The following is a 21,218-nucleotide window of genomic DNA, read 5'->3' on the forward strand; positions in this document are numbered from 1 at the left end:
AAAGTTAGCGTGCTTTCGACAGACAGGCGGACGGACTGACGGACATGGCTAGATGGACATAAAATGTGACGACGATCAGATATATATAAATTATGGGGTCTCAGGAGAATATTTCGAGTAGTTACAAACAGAATGACGATATTAGTATACCCCTATCTTATGTTGGAGGGTATAAAAACGTTGTTGAATTTTGAAGGAAAAAGCTATACACTAAACGTTGTTAGAATGGTGACACCTAAGGACAGTTTCGAATGAACCGTTCACGAAAAACTTTTATGAAACTTTTTAGGTTACGTATTGGATGACTCACTGTTCAAACCTTAACCGTAATCAACTAATAAATGCCTTTTTAAGGAGCTTTTCATCCTTAAATCGGGAGATCAGTCTTAAATCGGAAATAAATGCCCCTTTTACGGGCTTAAGATTTAAAATCGAAAGATTTTGTCTATATAAAAGCTATATAAAAATATCGTCTGTCATATTTCTCCTTATGTGACAATCAAAATTTATAACCGAACTTGGCAACATTTTCACAGTTTTTGTTCTCCCATTTTAAATTTACCCTTTAACCATCTGAAAAGTATGACAACCATGGTAGGCAATACCAAATTATCAACTGCAACACCACCTCAAACACCATTGAACAAAGAATAATTGCATGAAAAACTCTCGTGTTTATGTGAGATTTTGTTTCACGCACATTTTGCTCCAGTGTCATTCGCAGTCTACACAGTTGGACGAAATGCCCACTCTTCAGCCTATGTGTATTTTGTATGAGTGTTACTAGTGACGATATGACATGCTGGGAGGATCTGGAACACACCCTGTACCACAGTAGTAGTGTATGGTATTACTATTGTGGAGGCAGACAGCAGAGAAAAATACAGTCAACCAATCGACCACCTCCAACGCAATTCCATAGAACAAATGGCTTGCATTCGAGCAAATAAATACAAAACGAAAGCAAATTCCCTGCCAATGGTTAAGTCGAATTTATGGTACTCTTTGAAGCAGTCAAATCTTCCGATGTGAAGTAAATTTTGCAATTTTTGCAACATGAGTGGATAAATGACAATAATGATGCATTCGCAAATACCAAAGAAAACGTATTGTGATTTAGGCAAGGTGCAACGAAATTTTGTCGAACGAAACAATTTCAAAGTTAAAAATGTATGAGAATATATCTTTAGATAAATTATTATAGATAAAAATGTATCTTCAGACAAAATTTTATGAACATTTTAATTTTACCGATAAAAAATCTATATAAACTTAAATAGCCTTCTAACCTAAGACGAACCGTGTCCCATAGCGATTGGTGTATGTTGCTATCTTTACCATTCCTTTTCCATTTGCAATCTCCGATCATTGAGCTCGTATCCAAAGAGAAACAAACAAAAATTGTAAAAATTTAATGATCTACGTCATTTAAATTTTGTCTTTGAAATGTCCGGAAAATATACATACATATATTTAAAATGGTAATCAAATACAAAAACAGCACACGTTAGACACTTTCGTAACTGAAATTGTTTTTGCAATCAGCTATATTGCTATAGACCATTGATCTAGCTCTCATTTTATGCACTTTAGATTCTATATTTGTCTGTCCCCATTTTTTCGCACTGTTTTTAGTCACTGTCTTTAAAGATTTCAAAAAATAGAATCAACTTTTGAAGGCGACCATAATAGAAGATTCAAAATTAGAAGACCACAACTTCAGTGTAGTTACCAAGAGGGGAAAGACATGACGAAACTGGATGTCAGAGATTGGGGAATAAAGTAAAGCATCGCGTAGATTAAAACCAGGCCTGGAATTTGTAGATCTACAAAATGGACACATTTAAGAGATGTGCTGCCTCCCCCATACACAGTATATTATTGCATTGTGTAACAATGATCGCGCTTGCTAATTATGTGGCTATCGCGATCAAAGGTAAGTTTCAGGATGCCTTACGTAGCCCGGTAGCCCACTTCGCTATAGAAGTGGGCTACCGAAAGTCGTCTAGGCGCAAATCCGTTTTAGACGGAAGTTGTTCTCTTCAGCTGTAGATATAAGTTGCAACGGTGCCACAAATTTGCTTAGAAAGAGAGAAAGTTCCAATTACTAAAAGCATACTGGAGGCCACTGTTACGCAGAGGTAAGCATGTCTGCCTATGACGCTTAAATTCTGGGTTCGTATCCTGGCGAGAACAACATAAACAAGTAAGAGCGTGCTAAGTTCGCCCGGGCCGAATCTTATATACCCTCCACCATTGATCGCATTTGTCGAGTTCTATGCGCGGTATCTCTTGTTAGACAAACATAGAATATTGAATAAGAACTGTTATGCTATTGGACCTATATCAAGTTATAGTCTGATTCGGACCATAAATGAATGCTGAACATTGTAGAAGTCATTGTCTATTATTTCAGTTCATTCGGATAAGAATTGCGCATTGAAGGGGCTCGAGAAGTAAAATCGGGAGATAGTTTTCTATAAGAGCTGTATCAAGCTATTGGTCGATTCAGACTATATTAGACACGTATGATGAAGGTCACGAGAGAAGCCGGATGAGAATTTCGCCCTCTAGAGGTTCAAAAAGTCAAGATATTAGATCGGTTTATATGGCAGCTATATCAGGTTCTATACCTATGTACGCCATACTTAGCACAGTTATTGGAAGCCATAACAAAACACCTCATGCAAAATTTCAGCCAAATCGGATGAGAATTGCGCGCTCTTTGGCTCAAGAAGTCAAGAACCAAGATCGGTTTATATGCCAGAGCTATACCAGATTATGAACCGATTTGAATCATACTTGGAAGTGATACCAAAACACTACGTGCAAAATTTCTGTTAAATCGGATAAGAATTGCGCCCTCTAGAGGCTCAAGTAGTCAAGACCCAAGATCGGATTATATGGCAGCTATATCAAAACATGGACCGATTAAAATCATACTTAACGCAGATGTTGGAAGTGCTACCAAAACACTATGTGCAAAATTTCAGTTAAATTGGACGAGAATTGCGCCCTCTAGAGGCTCAAGAAGTCAAGACCCAAGATCGGTTTATATGGCAGCTATATCAAAACATGATCCAATTTAAACCATACTCAGCGCAGTTGTTGCAAGTGCTACCAAAACACTACGTGCAAAATTCCAATAAAATCGGACGAGAATTGCGCCCTCTATAGACTCAAGAAATCAAGACCCCAGATCGAATTATGTGGCAGCTATATCAAAACATGGACCGATGTAAACTACACTTAGCGTAGTGGTTGGAAGTGATACCAAAACACTACGTGCAAAATTCCAATAAAATCGGGTAAGAATAACGCCTTCTAGAGGCTCAAGAATTCAAGACTCAAGATCAGTTTATATGGCAGCTATATCAAAACATGGCCCATTTACAATACCAACCGACCTACACTAATAAAAAGTATTTGTGCAAAATTTCAAGCGGCTAGCTTTACTCCTTCGAAAGTTAGCGTGCTTTCGACAAACGGACGGGCATGGCTAAATCGACTTAAAATGTCATGACGATCAAGAATATATTTTTGCTGTAGGTCTTGAGGGTTGCAAATGGGCTATATCATCTGAGATAAAGTGGTCCTTCGACTTGAATTCGTGGGCGTCTCCAAACTGCTATTATTACCCCATTTGGCTAAAAAGGGATTCTTCATGACTTCCAACAAGTGTGCTACATGCAAAAATAACAAGTAAAAGCGTGCTAAGTTCGGCCGGGCCGAATCTTATATACCCTCCACCATGGATCGCATTTGTCGAGTTCTTTTCCCGGCATCTTTTCTTAGGTAAAAAGGGATATAAGAAAAGATTTGCTCTGCTATTAGAACGATATCAAGATATGATCCGGTTTGGACCGCAAATAAATTATATGTTGGAGACCTGTGTAAAATGTCAGCCAATTCGAATAAGAATTACGCCCTTTGGGGGCTCAAGAAGTAAAATAGAGAGATCGATTTAAATGGGAGCTGTATCGGGCTATAGACCTATTCAGACCATAATAAACAAGTATGTTGATGGTCATGAATCCGTCGTACAAAATTTCAGGCAAATCGGATAAGAATTGCGCACTCTAGAGGCTCAAGAAGTCAAGATCCCAGATCGGTTTATGTGGCAGCTATATCAGGTTATAAACCGATTTGAACCTTATTTGACATAGTTGTTGAAAGTAACAATAAAAAACGTCTTACAAAATTTCAGCCAAATCGGATAGGAATTGCGCCCTCTAGAAGCTCAAGAAGTCAAATCCCCAGATCTGTTTATATGACAGCTAAATTAGGTTATGGACCGATTTTAACCATACTTGGCACAGTTGTTGGATATCATAACGAAATACTTCGTGCAAAAATTCATTCAAATCGGATGAGAATTGTGCCCTCTAGGGGCTCAAGAAGTCAAGACCCAAGATCGGTTTATATGGCAGCTATATCAGGTTATAGACCGATTTAAACCATACTTGGCACAGTTGTTGGGTATCATAACAAAACACGTCGTTCGAAATTCCATTCCAATCGGATAAGAATTGCGCACTCTAGAGGCTCAAGAAGTCATGACCCAAGATTAATTTATATGGCAGCTATATCAGGTTATGGACCGATTTGAACCATACTTGGCACAGTTGTTGCATATCATAAGAAAACACGTCTTGCAAAATTTCATTCTGATCGGGTAAGAATTGCGCACGCTAGAGGCTCAAGAAGTCAAGACCCAAGATCGGTTTATATGGCAGCTATATCAGGTTATCGACCGATTTGAACTATACTTGGCACAGTTATTGGATATCATAGCAAAACAGGTCGTGCGAAATTTCATTCCAATCGGATAAGAATTGCGCACTCTAGAGGCTCAAGAAGTCAAAACCCAAGATGGGTTTATATGGCAGCTATATCAAAACATGGACCGATATGGCCCATTTACAATACCAACCGACCTACGCTAATAAGAAGTATTTGTGCAAAATTTCAAGGGGGGAGCTTTACTCTATCGGAAGTTAGCGTGCTTTCGACAGACAGACGGACGGACATGGCTAGATCGATATAAAATGTCGCGACGATCAAGAATATATATACTTTATGGGGTCTCATATTTCGAGTAGTTACAAACAAAATGACGAAATTAGTATACCCCCCATCTTATGGTGGAGGGTATAAAAAGTTAAAAGTTGCGCGAAAATGCAACAAGACCTTCTTAGTCTTATACATTGTTTGATGGTATTTAAATGTGCGAGAACAACAACTCTTATTTTTGTAGTATTTTTATACCCTCCACCATTGGATGGGGGGTATACTAATTTCGTCATTCTGTTTGTAACTACTCGAAATATTCGTCCCATAAAGTATATATATTCTTAATCGTCGCGACATTTTATGTCGATCTGTCTGTCGAAAGCACGCTAACTTCCGAAGGAGTAAAGCTAGCCGCTTGAAATTTTACACAAATACTTCTTATTAGTGCAAGTCGGTTGGTTTTGTAAATGGGCCATATCGGTCCATGTTTTGATATAGCTGCCATACAAACCGATCTTCGGTCTTACTTTTGAGCCTCTGGAGTGCGCAATTCTTATCCGATTGGAATGAAATTTTGCACGACGTGTTTTGTTATGATATCCAACAACTATGCCCAGTATGGTTCAAATCAGTCCATAACCTGATATAGCTGCCATATAAACCGATCTTGGGTCGTGACTTCTTGAGCCTCTAGAGTGCGCAATTCTTATCTGATTGGAATGAAATTTTGCACGACGTGTTTTGTTATGATATCCAACAACTTTGCTAAGTATGGTCCAAATCGGCCCATAACCTGATATAGCTGCCATATCAACCGATCTTGACTTCTTGAGCCTCTAGAGTGCGCAATTCTTATCCGATTTGAATGAATTTTTGCACGAAGTATTTTGTTATGATATCCAACAAGTTATATTAGATATCATAACAAAATGGTATGAAGTTATTCCAAAATGGATGGATGGAAGGTATCAAATTTAAGTATGTGTCATAGCATCGAAAAAATCCGAATAAACTCTGAAAGATTTTAAGATACCAGCTGAAATATCCCTACAATTGGTAAAATTTTAACACCGGTATTCACAAAACTTTATGTAGAATTGTGATAACAGCCGTAAGTTTGTATTATAACTGTTTAAAATGGATGAGTTTTTTAAGTGTTTTCCCTTTGTAAAATAAGCTGAAGCGAGCCATAAGTCCAGATTTGGTCGTCTGTGTAAAGTGGTTTCCTTTTCTTATTCTAAACAGGTCTATGTATTGATTACCATACAGACTTCTTCTTTTTAAGCGCAGAACTTACTAACATAGGCAGACCCGCCCCGCTGTCCGATTTGATGCAGGGCGGCTACCAAACACTTCGCCCCAACCTTGAATAAAATATTTTTACTTGACTTCCAAAAACATTTCATTTGTCCATATTGTCCCTACCGGCCTACGTGTCCTCCTAAGCGTGTCTTTTGATCACCCCAGATGTATGAACTCTTTTTAATTAAATTCATGTTGTCATGATTGGTCTACAAATCACGATAGCGGGTTTGGGGTTGGGCAGCTCCCTTAAACTTTATCACAAATTTGGGTATCACCATAAACAAGAAAACGTCGCTTACTTTTCAGATATTAACAACAAGTAAAGAAAGGCAAAAATCAGGCGGAGCCGACTATGTAATACCCTACACCTGCCCTCTAAGTGTAAATTGGGGGCTATATCTTATTCTGAAGTAAATTTAGTGGACTCCAGCGGAGGTTTTCAGATGTATTATTAAACAATCCATACAAAATTACGAGCAAATGTGTTCAAAAGCTCGCTAAGTAAAAATCCCAACCGTTTTTAATAAAATTTAACAAAAAGTCTATTGTCATAATAGATTTATTTATTCCACTTTTAGACAATGACAAAATTGTAACAGTCGAACGAACAAATATATGGGAGATATATTTAAATCATAACAAAATTCATTTGACAAACAAATCCATATCTGGATACCATGGCTTATAGACAGGAAAACAAGTTAAAACTAAATTGGTACCATAAGGATGTGGCGTCGTGGAGATTAATTAATTTCCACTCGAAACATCCACAACGGATAAAGATTAAGCAACAGCAACAAAATTCATAGAGAGGGTTTTTTAAAATAGTGATACAATTTTTTACAACGATAACTAGAAGAAACTACGACGAATCCTCAGATTAAATGGTTTTCCAAACAACGCCATAAACAGTCTTATCAAACACTTAAGGGAGAAATCTTCCAACACGGAAAAGGAAAAATCCCCAAATCGGAACGCCTAAAAACTCGTATATATTTGATGAGAATAACTACAGATTAGCATTTACAAGCAACAACACAAGTTTAATGTAGTTTATAAGATACAATGCAATGGTAATGAAGGGCACCACAAGTACAAAACCAAAAACTTGAATTTCACCCCACAAATCGGACCAAAAACTGTCTCACAAGCCCAAGGGTGTAGAAATTTTGACACAAGAAAATAATTACAAACGTAGACACATGCTAGAAATGATACATATAATTAACACTCCTTCTGACAAACGGTTAAACTTTAAGGCGGACACAGATTTATAGGAGTTTGATGCATAAGTATAGGCAACAGAGAGAGAGAGAGAGAGAGAGAGCTTTAGTCTAAGTTTTACATTGTTAGAAGAAAGTCGTTTGAAATTGTTAAGAATAATGTAATTATTGAAAAAAGAGAAACAATAAATTTGTTGCTTTGTTTTGTATATTAATTAAAATGTATAAAAATTTCAGTAAAATTCCCTAAGAAAGAAAACCGGTGGTTTTCGAAATATTGGACTTTTCAAAATTTATCCTTGGGCCAAAAAGGTGACATGTGCAAACATTCGTGACAATCGGACAACAAATACGACCTGCACTTTGATTACAAGAATACATGGACTCACAGACGGATATGGCTAAATCGAATCAGAAAGTGATTCTGAGTCGATCGATATACTTATCAATGGGTCTAACTCTTCTCCTTCTTAGCGTTGCAAACAAATGCACAAATCTATAATACCCTGTACCACAGTGGTGGTGCAGGGTATAAATATACCATTTGAAGATGAATGGATATAACTTCTTCAAATTTGAAATGGTTAGAGATGTTATCGAGATCATGAGATCGAGATCGCCTATTGGCCCGAATAGCCCGAAAGAGGAAACTAGGCTTTACGTTTTGAGAACTCGAGAAATCGGTTTATATGGGAGCTGTATCAAGCTATAGATCGATTCAGACCATATTGGACACGTATGTTGAAGATCATGAGAGAAGCCGTTGTAGACAATTGTGCCAAATCGGATAAGAAGTGTGCCGTCTAGAGGCTTACGAAGTGAAGATCCCAGATTGGTTTATATGGCAGCTATATCAGGTTATGTACCGATTTGCGCCATACTAAGCACAGTTATTGGAAGTCCTACTCACGCAAAATTTCAGCCAAATCGGATGAGAATTGCGCTCTCCAGCGGCTGTACTAAGTATGAAACATACTAAGTACAGTTGTTGAAAGTAATACTAAAACACCACGTGCAAAATTACTGCCAAATCGGATGAGAATTGTGCCCCCTAAAAGCTGAAGAACTCAAGACGCAAGATCGGTTTATATGGCAGCTATATCAGGTTATATACTGATTTGGACCATACTTAGCACATTTATTGGAAGTGATACCAAAACACTACGTTCAAAATTTCAGTCAAATCAGGTGAGAATTGCGACCTCTAGGGGCTCAAGATGTCAAGACCCAAAATCGGTTTACATGGCAACTATATTAAAACATGGACCGATAAAGCCCATTTACAATCCCAACCGACCTACACTAATAAGAAGTATTTGTGCAAAATTTGAAGCAGCTAGCTTTACTCCTTCGAAAGTTAGCGTGCTTTCGACAGACAGACGGACGGACCCGATAAAGGGTCTGAAGTCCATAAAAGCTTAACTTTTATCCGATTTCGCTCGCCCTCAAATATGTTTCAGATCGAACTGCGTTCAGATATAGCTGCCATATAGACCAATATGCCGATTAAGGGTTTGAATCTCATAAAAGCTTTATTTATTACCCGATTTCGTCGAAATTTTAAATTTAAGCCTTCTGACATCCGATTTACATATGAGTCAGATCAGACTATATAGATATAACTGTCATATAAACTGATCTCCTAATTTAGGGTCTTTATCCCATAAAAAGAAGATTTATTGTCTGAATATGTTACTCGTACATGAGTTCTCGGGACCTGAATAAAATGTGATCGAGACCAGCCACTATAAATATATAACTTCGGATATAGTAGTGGAGTTATAATAAAATAGGATGATTATTATATAATTGTTTAATTTGGTCCATATCATCCAGATTTGATTATAGGTGCCACATAGAACGATCTCTCGATCTAAATTGTTTGCCATATAAAAATCGCAGTTATTATTCGATTTTGTTGAAACTTGACTCAGTGACTTATGTTAGGCTTTTCGACTTCCGTGTCCTATATGGTTCAGTTCGGTTTATATTTGGCTTAATCTGAACAAAAAAAACAATATTTCGTTCTACAAAATTGAACAGTGACTTATATTTATTAGACCTTCAACGTCCGTGCCGAATTTGGGTGCTTAAGTTATTAAAATTTTAACCGGATTGTGACGAAAGGGGTTTACATATATACCCGAGGTGGTGGGTATCCCAAGTTCGGCCCGGCCGAACTTAATGCCTTTTTACTTGTTACAAATGGCATAGTTCGTCACAAATCGTCGGCCTAATTCTCTTTTTCCATACGTCATTTTGTGCAATTGAGCACTTTAAGTTAGACCCTCAATTACTCAACTGGGCCGAAAAGGATTGTCGTTTTTTACGTTACCATTTCGTGCATTTCTAAAGAATGTTCCCTTAAATTTATAATTTTCTACATTGATGATGTGTTCCACCTCCATTGTAGAATATTGGAATTTGAAATAAAAAATTAAATTTTTTTTTATGAGTTTTCAATATGAAACATATTGGATCCCCATACAAATCATATACGACAAATGCGGCATGTGCCTAATAAAGCCCTCGTCGAAATCAAGTTGCAAATAAACCTTAAATAAGCGTAGAAACTTCCATCGTTAGACCGGTCAATATGACAGCTATATCCAAATATGGTTTTATCTGGACCATATTTTGCACGGCTATCGAGGAGTCTAATTCAACTTTTTGATCCAAATTGCTGCAAAATGGAGTGAAAAATACGCCTTTTATGGGCCCTTTAATTTAAGGGTTGTCGCTGTATATATCAGATTTATCTTGAACCCGTACCGTATTCAGTACGACTGTCAAGGGGTCTAACACAACACACAGTTCCAGATTTCATAGAAATCGGGTGATAAATGTGCCTTTTATGGGCTCAATACACCAAATCGGGAGATGGGAGTATTCGGCCACTACATCCAAATTGGTTCGATCTGGACCATTTTAAACAAGAATGTGGGATCTATAGTACAACCTTCGTCTGGAAAAATACTTGTGGCAAATTTCAGATAAATAACTTAATTTCCAAATGCTGTAGAGATGAATATTTCGATGAGTTACAAACGGAATTTCAAGAAAGATATTCCGTGGTCGCCATAATGTAAGCAATTCAAAATTATTTGATTCGATTTCAATAATTGAAAGCCTTCTCTTGGTAGATCCATATTTGATAAGAACTCAATGAGATTATGTGGATCAAATAGCACTAAATATGTTAAATGCTTATGTATGAAATCGAATTCTTGTACATTACAGTGGTAAGGTTGAAAATTTTCTGAGAGACTTATAACATTTCCATGAGAGAAAAAGGAAATATTTGATTGCAGTACTGGTGTTTTGATTGCAATTTTGTGGTATTCATGAATGCATCATGAAGTGAAGTATTAGTGTAGTCACATTCAATAAATCCAATAACATTCATTTTGTATAAACTGAGTACGTGGAACATGATAGCACTATCAATTTTATTTTTCATAAATATGTTGTAAAGGGTGATTTTTTTGAGGTTAGGATTTTCATGCATTAGTATTTGACAGATCACGTGGGATTTCAGACATGGTGTCAAAGAGAAAGATGCTCAGTATGCTTTGACATTTCATCATGAATAGACTTACCAACGAGCAACGCTTGCAAATCATTGAATTTTATTACCAAAATCAGTGTTCGGTTCGAAATGTGTTCAAATTTTGACAAATTTTGTTCAGCGATGAGGCTCATTTCTGGTTGAATGGCTACGTAAATAAGCAAAATTGCCGCATTTGGAGTGAAGAGCAACCAGAAGCCGTTCAAGAACTGCCCATGCATCCCGAAAAATGCACTGTTTGGTGTGGTTTGTACGCTGGTGGAATCATTGGACCGTATTTTTTCAAAGATGCTGTTGGACGCAACGTTACGGTGAATAAACACATTTCGAACCGAACACTGATTTTGGTAATAAAATTCAATGATTTGCAAGCGTTGCTCGTTAGTAAGTCTATTCATGATGAAATGTCAAAGCATACTGAGCATCTTTCTCTTTGACACCATGTCTGAAATCCCACGTGATCTGTCAAATACTAATGCATGAAAATCCTAACCTCAAAAAAATCACCCTTTATTTTGTCCCACATGCAGAAATTTTGGATATGGAACAAAATTCACATTTTTTTTTTTAGAAAAGTGGATATGGAACATATTCGAAAATTCTTGAATATTCTGAAAGTATGCACCTATTTTCTACAAACTGATCCTTGCACAAAAAAGTCGAAAATTGCGTATAGAATAAGATGGCATTAGGCCGACGAAATGTCACCAGCATTAGCAGGGGATAACCACCGCAAAAAAATATTTTTCTAGTGTTCTCGCTAGGATTCGTCAGCGCCATAGGCGGACATGCTAACCTCTGCGCTACGGTGGCTTCCAAAGCTATATAAATGTTAACTTTTTGCTCAAATTAAGTTCTAAAACGTAAAATCCTCCAATGTATCCAAAAAATTCACTTTTTTCAATTTTGAACGCCTTTTCGGAACGTGTTAACGTTAACCGATCGTATTTTGTATTTCGCTCATTAAGATCAAGAGGAAAAAATTGAGGCCATGAGCTTAAATTTTTTTTTTGGGACATTCTCTTCCTCATCCTCCCATACATCAAAAAATATTCCAGCCTCTATTTTGATGGAAAGATCTTGCCACACATTTTAAGCTTTACCAACAGCACTGTGACTCGTCCTGCTCCACGAATGAATAAATTATTGCTTACCGTTTTTTCAATAACTCCTAGTCCTCGCACACTTACCTCTTCATTATTTACTGTCCAAGTGAGATTTGCTGCTGGTCTCGAGTGGCGTGATGTACAATTGCCGCGTAATATATCACCAACATGGTAGCGGGCACGCATTCCTGTGATAACTGGAGGATTGTGAGGCAGTTCTGTTAAAGGAGTAAACAAACAAACAAACAGACAGTCAGTCAGAAAGGCATAAACAAACAGCCAAGCCGAGCCAAAATGATCATCATCGTCGAAGGAAAAATGTATAATTTTTGCATAAATTGCGCCACCAAAAACATGCTTCGCTCGTTGCTGGGAAATGTGTTTCCGTTTTTGTCCGGCACTTAATTTAAATACTCCGCGGCGACACAATAGAGGAGGAAGGGCACAACACTTACCTACAACATCCAATTCAGCGGCTGCTATGAGGGTGTGGAAGGATGGTGCATCAGCTGAGACCTCACACGAGTATTTGCCCCCAGTGGCCATTGAGGCTGATTCCAAAACCAATTGAGTTTCATTAGAGGCCAAACGCTGCAATGGAAGTAAATTTTTCTTTATTTCTAAATTGAGGTTCATTACATTAAAGCTTTTTTCACAGACAGGGGATGTAGGGGCTCCCTTGAAGGCCATATTAATTTCCACTTTAATACTAGCACTTACATCTACTCTCACTCCTGGTATTTGGAAAACTTTAAGGGCAGGATTCTCATTTGGCGTATAGCTGTAAAACTCTCGTCGTCCTTTGTACCATTTCACCGAGTAAAGTGTATCGTCTTCAATGTCATAGTGACATTTCAAGGTAATTCTTTGACCGCGACGCACAGCATGTGGTACCTTGACACGTACATCGCGCAACGCCAATGTGTCTGGAAGGAGAAATAGACAAACATTAAATTAATTATGAAACCATTTCCAAGGTAACAATGAAAAATGTGATGGCATTATGTCGGCAAGAGTAATTATCAGACAAACAATTAAACATCCAAGTTGAAGGCTGTGGTTGACTACATAGAAGCTTATGCATGTAATCAGTATTGATAAAAACCAAGAGTGATTTACTTTATTTACAAAATTTACTTCCTTTATTGCTTTTTGTTGTTGTTTAATCGTTTCTGTTGGAGCATAATAAGGAAAAATTGATCTTATTTAATTTGCCTTACAATCGCTTGGAAACATTAATATTTTCTTTTCGGATTGATTTATGAAATTAATTTTCATCCCTCAATCCATCTTAAGGTTTGTCTTTGTGAGCACCTTTGTAGATAGTTTAGTATGTGGAGTTCTGATAATACTATCAAAAATTATTACAAGTATTCCAATATTCCAATTTGAATTCAACTTTTCATATTCATTAAAACGACAAATGTTTATTAGTTGAATGATTTCCGCTTTGCAAACAAATTATACACAGGGGTTAAACTTCAAAAATGTAAATGAGTGTATTTCAATTCAAATTTTAAGCTCAATGGTAAGGATCTACCTTTTTATAGCCGTACCTCACAAATGTCGCCGGTATTGGAAGGGATACCGCTGATAGTTTTCTGATCTTCTCGTCAGGATTTGATCCCAGGTGTTCAGCTTAAAATGTCTATATACATACAATATGCATTTCTTTTATAATTCACGTTGGATAACACAGATTCTATGCAATATAAGCTTGACCACAGATGATGCACCTCTCACCTTTGGGCCATGACACCAATTTTAAATTTGTCTATCTACAATGTCTAAAGGCATTCGGTGCAAGAAATTCACACACATTTGCCTTCCAAGGAGAGGAAGTACCAAGGACCAACTGTGGTATATTTTATAACTACTGCTCAAACGTAAACTTGTGTTTTAAACAGATTTGCACTTTGACCGGGGTCGTGTACTGGCTGTATACCACCCTTCTCAGACTTATTATGCCATATGGTTGTCATTGTAGCAGTGCGTTGTACACTGAGTCGACAGCTCTTGCCGATGATGGACTCCATCTGGTCACTCCGGTACGTACAACCAGCTGCCATGGGATTGACGCCATATGGTGTTATAGCCTTGTGGACGGCGCTTCAAAAATCCACCAACTGTTCAATGCTTAGGTGGGTCCGAAAGGATGGCTTGCATACGCAACACAGTCGCATTGGAGACGACACCATCTGATACACTGAATTTTATGATTCACTGAATATCCTTGGACATTTGGCTAACATAGTTGGCATGCTGTGACCACTGCCATGATGATAAGGGAGCTCTCTCTCTTTGGTCTGGCAGAAGCTAAGTGTTATGCTTGACACGATCGGGATCGCGTCAACCTCAGAGAAGGCGTTCATCTCCTTCTTACAATCCAAGACTATTCTTGGCCTTATCGTCCTGGTTGTTATTGCTCTGATGACCTGTTTATTGTCTGTAAAGCTGTTCACACTCGAAGTCCTCGCGTGAACACCATACACCTCACGCCACCGTAATGGTACGACACGTTTCTATGCTCTCTCCATTCTCCCATCGCCATCAAGAGTTAACTACTCATATGGTTTTTTTTATATTTTTTTGTTGAGTGCATTACGGGGCAGTTATTTTATTTACCTATATCAATGATGGCCAACGCAACACGTATTTAGTCAGTTTAATTTTGACTTTGTGTGACGCTGTCGTCCAAAATAACACATTTTCGTTTTTATACCCTCCACCATATTTTCTTAAATTAGATTTGAATAATTGTGGTTATCTATTGCTAACATATAAGCAGTGTTTTTTTCTGGAAAGAAAAAGCGTTACTTAGTAAAATGCATACAAAAAATAGAAATTAAGCCAAATGTGAGTGTAGTGCATTCCGAAAATTGCCATGTCCTATATAATGGACATCGGTAGTCAATAGTTGTAAAATCTTAACTAAGTTATTATACCGTTATATAAGCTGATAAGTTGGAAGGCTGTTGTGCACGACTTCAGTTAGTAGCTGTTATGCCGAGAACGACAAATTCGTTTAGCAAAAAAACGTTGTTTTATAAAAGTGTTAAAAAACATGAATATAATTAATTCATCTTAAAACCAAGTTTAATAACTTAATTAAGAGAGGTAAATGAGGAATTAAAAATAGCCCGGAGTGAAAATATTACTTAGTTCGAAAAATAAAACCTTCTTTCGAATTGGGTGAAATTTTGCATGAGGTATTTTGTTTTGACCTCCAAAAACTGTGCTAAGAATGGGCAAAATAAGTTCATAACCTGATACAGCTGCATTATAAACTGATATCGGATCATGACTTCTTGAGCCTCTAGAGTACGCAATTCTTTTCCGAGTTGTCTCAAATTTTGCACGCAAAGTTTTGCTGTTACTTCCAACAGGCGTGCCAAGCATGGTCCAAATTGGTTATACCCTGACATATTTAGTTCCCGTATAAACTGATAGCCCCACTTGACTTCTTGAGCTTATAGGGGGCGAAATTATTATTTTTTTGTTTTCTGATGCTCTTGCTAGGATTCGAACCCAGGCGTTCAGCGTAATAGGCGGACATGATCACTTCTGCGCTACGGTGGCCTCCCATATTGCCCATAGTGTACTGGTGAAGAGCTTGCAAAATTCATACGATTTGATGGTATTAATCATTTATAGGAAAAAGGTGGCAGATGTAAAGGGTGATTTTTTTGAGGTTAGGATTTTCATGCATTAGTATTTGACAGATCACGTGGGATTTCAGACATGGTGTCAAAGAGAAAGATGCTCAGTATGCTTTGACATTTCATCATGAATAGACTTACTAACGAGCAACGCTTGCAAATCATTGAATTTTATTACCAAAATCAGTGTTCGGTTCGAAATGTGTTCATTCACCGTTCAGCGATGAGGCTCATTTCTGGTTGAATGGCTACGTAAATAAGCAAAATTGCCGCATTTGGAGTGAAGAGCAACCAGAAGCCGTTCAAGAACTGCCCATGCATCCCGAAAAATGCACTGTTTGGTGTGGTTTGTACGCTGGTGGAATCATTGGACCGTATTTTTTCAAAGATGCTGTTGGACGCAACGTTACGGTGAATGAACACATTTCGAACCGAACACTGATTTTGGTAATAAAATTCAATGATTTGCAAGCGTTGCTCGTTAGTAAGTCTATTCATGATGAAATGTCAAAGCATACTGAGCATCTTTCTCTTTGACACCATGTCTGAAATCCCACGTGATCTGTCAAATACTAATGCATGAAAATCCTAACCTCAAAAAAATCACCCTTTAGTATGCAACTCTGGGTTTCCAAGCTGTAAATGTAGCAAATGCAATGTGCACTTGTGGTCCAATACTCAAAAAATAATTGTGTTGGGTCCTACCATACACATATTGAAATAATAAAATAAATAATCGGCAATTGAACAAAAAAATCAACTTGTATTTAAATTTAATACACTTGAACCAGGGCGGCTAAGACATTGATATTTTTTCAGTTGATAATGAGGTAAACAAAAGGTAAACTCATATGTCCACTCAAAAAAAAAAAAAACAAGTAAAAGCGTGCTAAGTTCGGCCGGGCCGAATCTTATATACCCTCCACCATGGATCGAATTTGTCGAGTTCTTTTCCCGGCATCTCTTCTTAGGCAAAAAAGGATATAAGAAAAGAGTTGCTCTGCTATTAAAACGATATCAAGATATGGTCCGGTTCGGACCACAATTAAATTATATGTTGGAGACCTGTGTAAAATTTCAGCCAATTCGTATAAGAATTGCGCCCATTGGGGCTCACGAAGTAAAATAGAGAGAACGATTTATATGGGATCTGTATCGGGCTATAGACCGATTCAGACCATAATAAACACGTTTGTTGATGGTCATGAGAGGATCCGTCGTACAAAGTTTCAGGCATATCGGATAATAATTGCGACCTCTAGGGGTCAAGAAGTCAAGATCCCAGATCGGTTTATATGGCAGCTATATCAGGTTATGAACCGATTTAAACCTTATTTGACACAGTTGTTGAAAGTAAAAAGAAAATACGTCATGCAAAATTTCAGCCAAATCGGACAGGAATTGCGCCCTCTAGAAGCTCAAGAAATCAAATCCCCAGATCTGTTTATATGACAGCTATATCAGGTTATGAACCGATTTGAACCATACTTGGCACAGTTGTTGGATATCATAACGAAATACTTCGTGCAAAAATTCATTCAAATCGGATACGAATTGTGCCCTCTAGAGGGTCAAGAAGTCAAGACCCAAGATCGGTTTATATGGTAGCTATATCAGGTTATGGACCGATTTGAACCATACTTGGCACAGTTGTTGGGTTTCATAACAAAACACGTCGTGCAAAATTACATTCCAATCGGATAAGAATTGCGCCCTCTAGAGGGTCAAGAAGTCAAGACCCAAGATCGGTTTATATGGTAGCTATATCAGGTTATGAACCGATTTGAACCATACTTGGCACTGTTGTTGGATATAATAACAAAACACGTCGTGCAAAATTTCATTTCAATCGGATAAGAATTTCGCACTCTAGAGGCTCAAGAAGTCAAGACCCAAGATCGGTTTATATGGCAGCTATATCAGGTTATAGACCGATTTGAACCATACTTGGCACAGTTGTTGGATATCATAACAAAATACGTCGTGCAAAATTTCATTCTGATCGGATAAGAATTGCGCACGCTAGAGGCTCAAGAAGTCAAGACCCAATATCGGTTTATATGGCAGCTATATCAGGTTATAACCCGATTTGAACCATACTTGGCACAGTTGTTGGATATCATAACAAAACACGTCATGCAAAATTTCATTCCAATCGGATAAGAATTGCGCACTCTACAGGCTCAAGAAGTCAAGACCCAAGATCGGTTTATATGGCAGCTATATCAAAACATGGACCGATATGGCCCATTTACAATACCAACCGACCTACACTAATAAGAAGTATTTGTGCAAAATTTCAAGCGGCTAGCTTTACTCCTTCGGAAGTTAGCGTGCTTTCGACAGACAGACGGACGGACGGACGGACGGACGGACGGACGGACAGACGGACGGACATGGCTAGATCGACATAAAATGTCACGACGATCAAGAATATATATACTTTATGGGGTCTCAGACGAATATTTCGAGTAGTTACAAACAGAATGACGAAATTAGTATACCCCCCATCTTATGGTGGAGGGTATAAAAATAGCCATGCCCAATTTAATTCGCGCATGAGAGAGTTAATTTATTATGTACGATACAAAATATATTTGTAATATGTCATAAAGCAATTTTCTACACACATGTTTCGATTAAATCTTAAATTTTGAAAAAAAAATCGATAGTTGGATTTATTAATTGACATTTTAAAGAAAAATTGTTGAAACGAGTTCTTATTTAAAAAGTAAAAGCTGCCCGCTAATATTTTGCATTGGCGACATTTTTGTCTCGGGCGTGAAAACGATTTCCGCAAAATCTGCTTGCTTATATTTTGAAAGGACTAACATAAGTCACTGTGGAAACTTTCAGCAAAATCGGATTATAAATGTACTTTTTATGGCAGCTTATTATATGGCAGCTTTATCCAAGTCTAAACCGATCTGGATCAATTTGCAGAAAGTTGTCAAAGGGCACAACACAACTCAATGCCCTAAATTTCGGCGACATTAGACAAAAAATGCGCCTTATGTGGGCCCAAAACCTTAAATCGAGAGATCGGTCTATATGGCAGTTATATCTAAATTTAGACCGATCTGAGCCAAATTGAAGAAAGATATCGAAGGGCATAACATAACTCACTGTCCCAAATTTCAGCGTCATCGGACAATAAATGCACCTTTAATGGCCATCAAAACCTAAAACCGAGAGATCGGTCTATATGGCAGCTATATCCAAGTATAGACCGATCTGTGCCATATTGCAAAAGTATATCAAGGAGCTCAACATAACTCACCGTTCCAAATTTCGGCGACATCGGGCAATAAATGCGCCTTTTATGCGCCCAAAACCTTAAATCGAGAGATCGGTTTATATGGCAGCTATATGAAAATCTGATCCGATCAAGGCCAAATTAGAATGTCGAAGGACCTCACACAATTCAGTGCCCCAAATTTCAGCAAAATCGGATAATAAATGTGGCTTTTGTGGGCCTAAGACCCGAAATCAAGGGATCGGTCTATATGGCAGCTATAACCAAATCTGGACCGATCAGGGCCAAATTAACGAAGGATGTCGAGGGGCCTAACACAACTCACTGTCCCAAATTTCAGCAAAATCGGATAATAAATATGGCTTTTATGGGCCCAAGACCCCAAATCTTAGGATCGGTCTATATGGCAGCTATATCCAAATCTGGACCGATCTTGGCCAAATTGACCAACGATGTCGAAGGGTCTAACACAACTCGCTGTCCCAAATTTCAGCAAAATATGATAATAAATGTGTCTTTTATGGGCCTAAGAACCTAAATCGGCGTATCGGTCAATTTGGGGGCTATATCAAGATATAGTCCGATATAGCCCATCTTCGAACTTAACCTGCTTATGGACAATCAAAGAATATGTGCAAAGTTTCAGCTCAATATCTCTATTTTTAAAGACTGTAGCGTGATATCAACAGACAGACGGACGGACATGTCTAGATCGTCTTAGATGTTTACATGTCTAGATCGTCTTAGATCAAGAATATATATACTTTATAGAGTCTGAAATGAATATTTCGATGTGTTGCAAACGGAATGACAAAATGAATATACCCCCATCCTTCGGTGGTGGGTATAAAAAAGAGTCTGTGCAAAGTTCTAGCTCAATATCACTATTTTTATAGACTGTAGCGTGATTTCAACAGACAGACGGACGGACATGGCTAGATCGTTTTCGATTTTTACGCTGATCATGAATATATATACTTTATGGGATCGGAAATCGACATTTCGGTGTGTTGCAAAAGAATGACAAAATGAATATGCCCCCATCCTTCGGTGGTGGGTACAAAAATATGAAAATGTTTGCCCTACTCCATTGAAGTAATTTTTGAACAAATTTAGAAAAAACAAGTAAAAGCGTGCTAAGTTCGGCCGGGCCGAATCTTATATACCCTCCACCATGGATCGCATTTGTCGAGTTCTTTTCCCGGCATCTCTTCTTAGGCAAAAAAGGATATAAGAAAAGAGTTACTCTGCTATTAAAACGATATGAAGATATTGTCCGGTTCGGACCACAATTAAATTATATGTTGGAGACCTGTGTAAAATTTCAGCCAATTCGTATAAGAATTGCGCCAATTGGGGCTCACGAAGTAAAATAGAGAGAACGATTTATATGGGATCTGTATCGGGCTATAGACCGATTCAGACCATAATAAACACGTTTGTTGATGGTCATGAGAGGATCCACCGTACAACATTTCAGGCATATCGGATAATAATTGCGACCTCTAGGGGCCAAGAAGTCAAGATCCCAGATCGGTTTATATGGCAGCTATATCAGGTTAAGAACCGATTTGAACCTTATTTGACACAGTTGTTGAAAGTAAAAATAAAATACGTCATGCAAAATTTCAGCCAAATCGGATAGGAATTGCGCCCTCTAGAAGCTCAAGAAATCAAATCCCCAGATCTGTTTATATGACAGCTATATCAGGTTATGAACCGATTTGAACCATACTTGGCACACTTGTTGGATATCATAACGAAATACTTCGTGCAAAAATTCATTCAAATCGGATAAGAATTGTGCCCTCTAGAGGCTCAAGAAGTCAAGACCCAAGATCGGTTTATATGGTAGCTATATCAGGTTATGGACCGATTTGAAGCATACTTTGCACAGTTGTTGGGTATCATAACAAAACACGTCGTGCGAAATTCCATTCCAATCGGATAAGAATTGCGCCCTCTAGAGGGTCAAGAAGTCAAGACCCAAGATCGGTTTATATGGCAGCTATATCAGGTTATGGACCGATTTGAACCATACTTGGCACTATTGTTGGATATAATAAGAAAACACGTCGTGCAAAATTT

The 21,218-nt window shown here is 37.9% G+C and overlaps 1 protein-coding gene across 2 annotated transcripts in view; it reads right to left on the reverse strand.

Moving 5' to 3' along the window:
- LOC106090543 (uncharacterized) overlaps positions 1–21,218 on the reverse strand; it is a 226,792-nt gene that overhangs the window by 18,801 nt on the left and 186,773 nt on the right. For both annotated transcript variants that reach the window (XM_013256769.2, XM_013256768.2), the window contains exons 3-5: positions 12,936–13,141; positions 12,671–12,806; positions 12,300–12,433 (exon numbers count right to left, since the gene is read on the reverse strand). In XM_013256769.2, coding sequence (XP_013112223.1) covers positions 12,300–12,433; positions 12,671–12,806; positions 12,936–13,141 — 476 coding nt within the window. The remainder of the gene's footprint in view (positions 1–12,299; positions 12,434–12,670; positions 12,807–12,935; positions 13,142–21,218) is intronic.

The sequence above is a fragment of the Stomoxys calcitrans genome, chromosome 3, assembly GCF_963082655.1.
Source record: "Stomoxys calcitrans chromosome 3, idStoCalc2.1, whole genome shotgun sequence".
Classification (NCBI taxonomy): Eukaryota; Metazoa; Arthropoda; class Insecta; order Diptera; family Muscidae; genus Stomoxys; species Stomoxys calcitrans.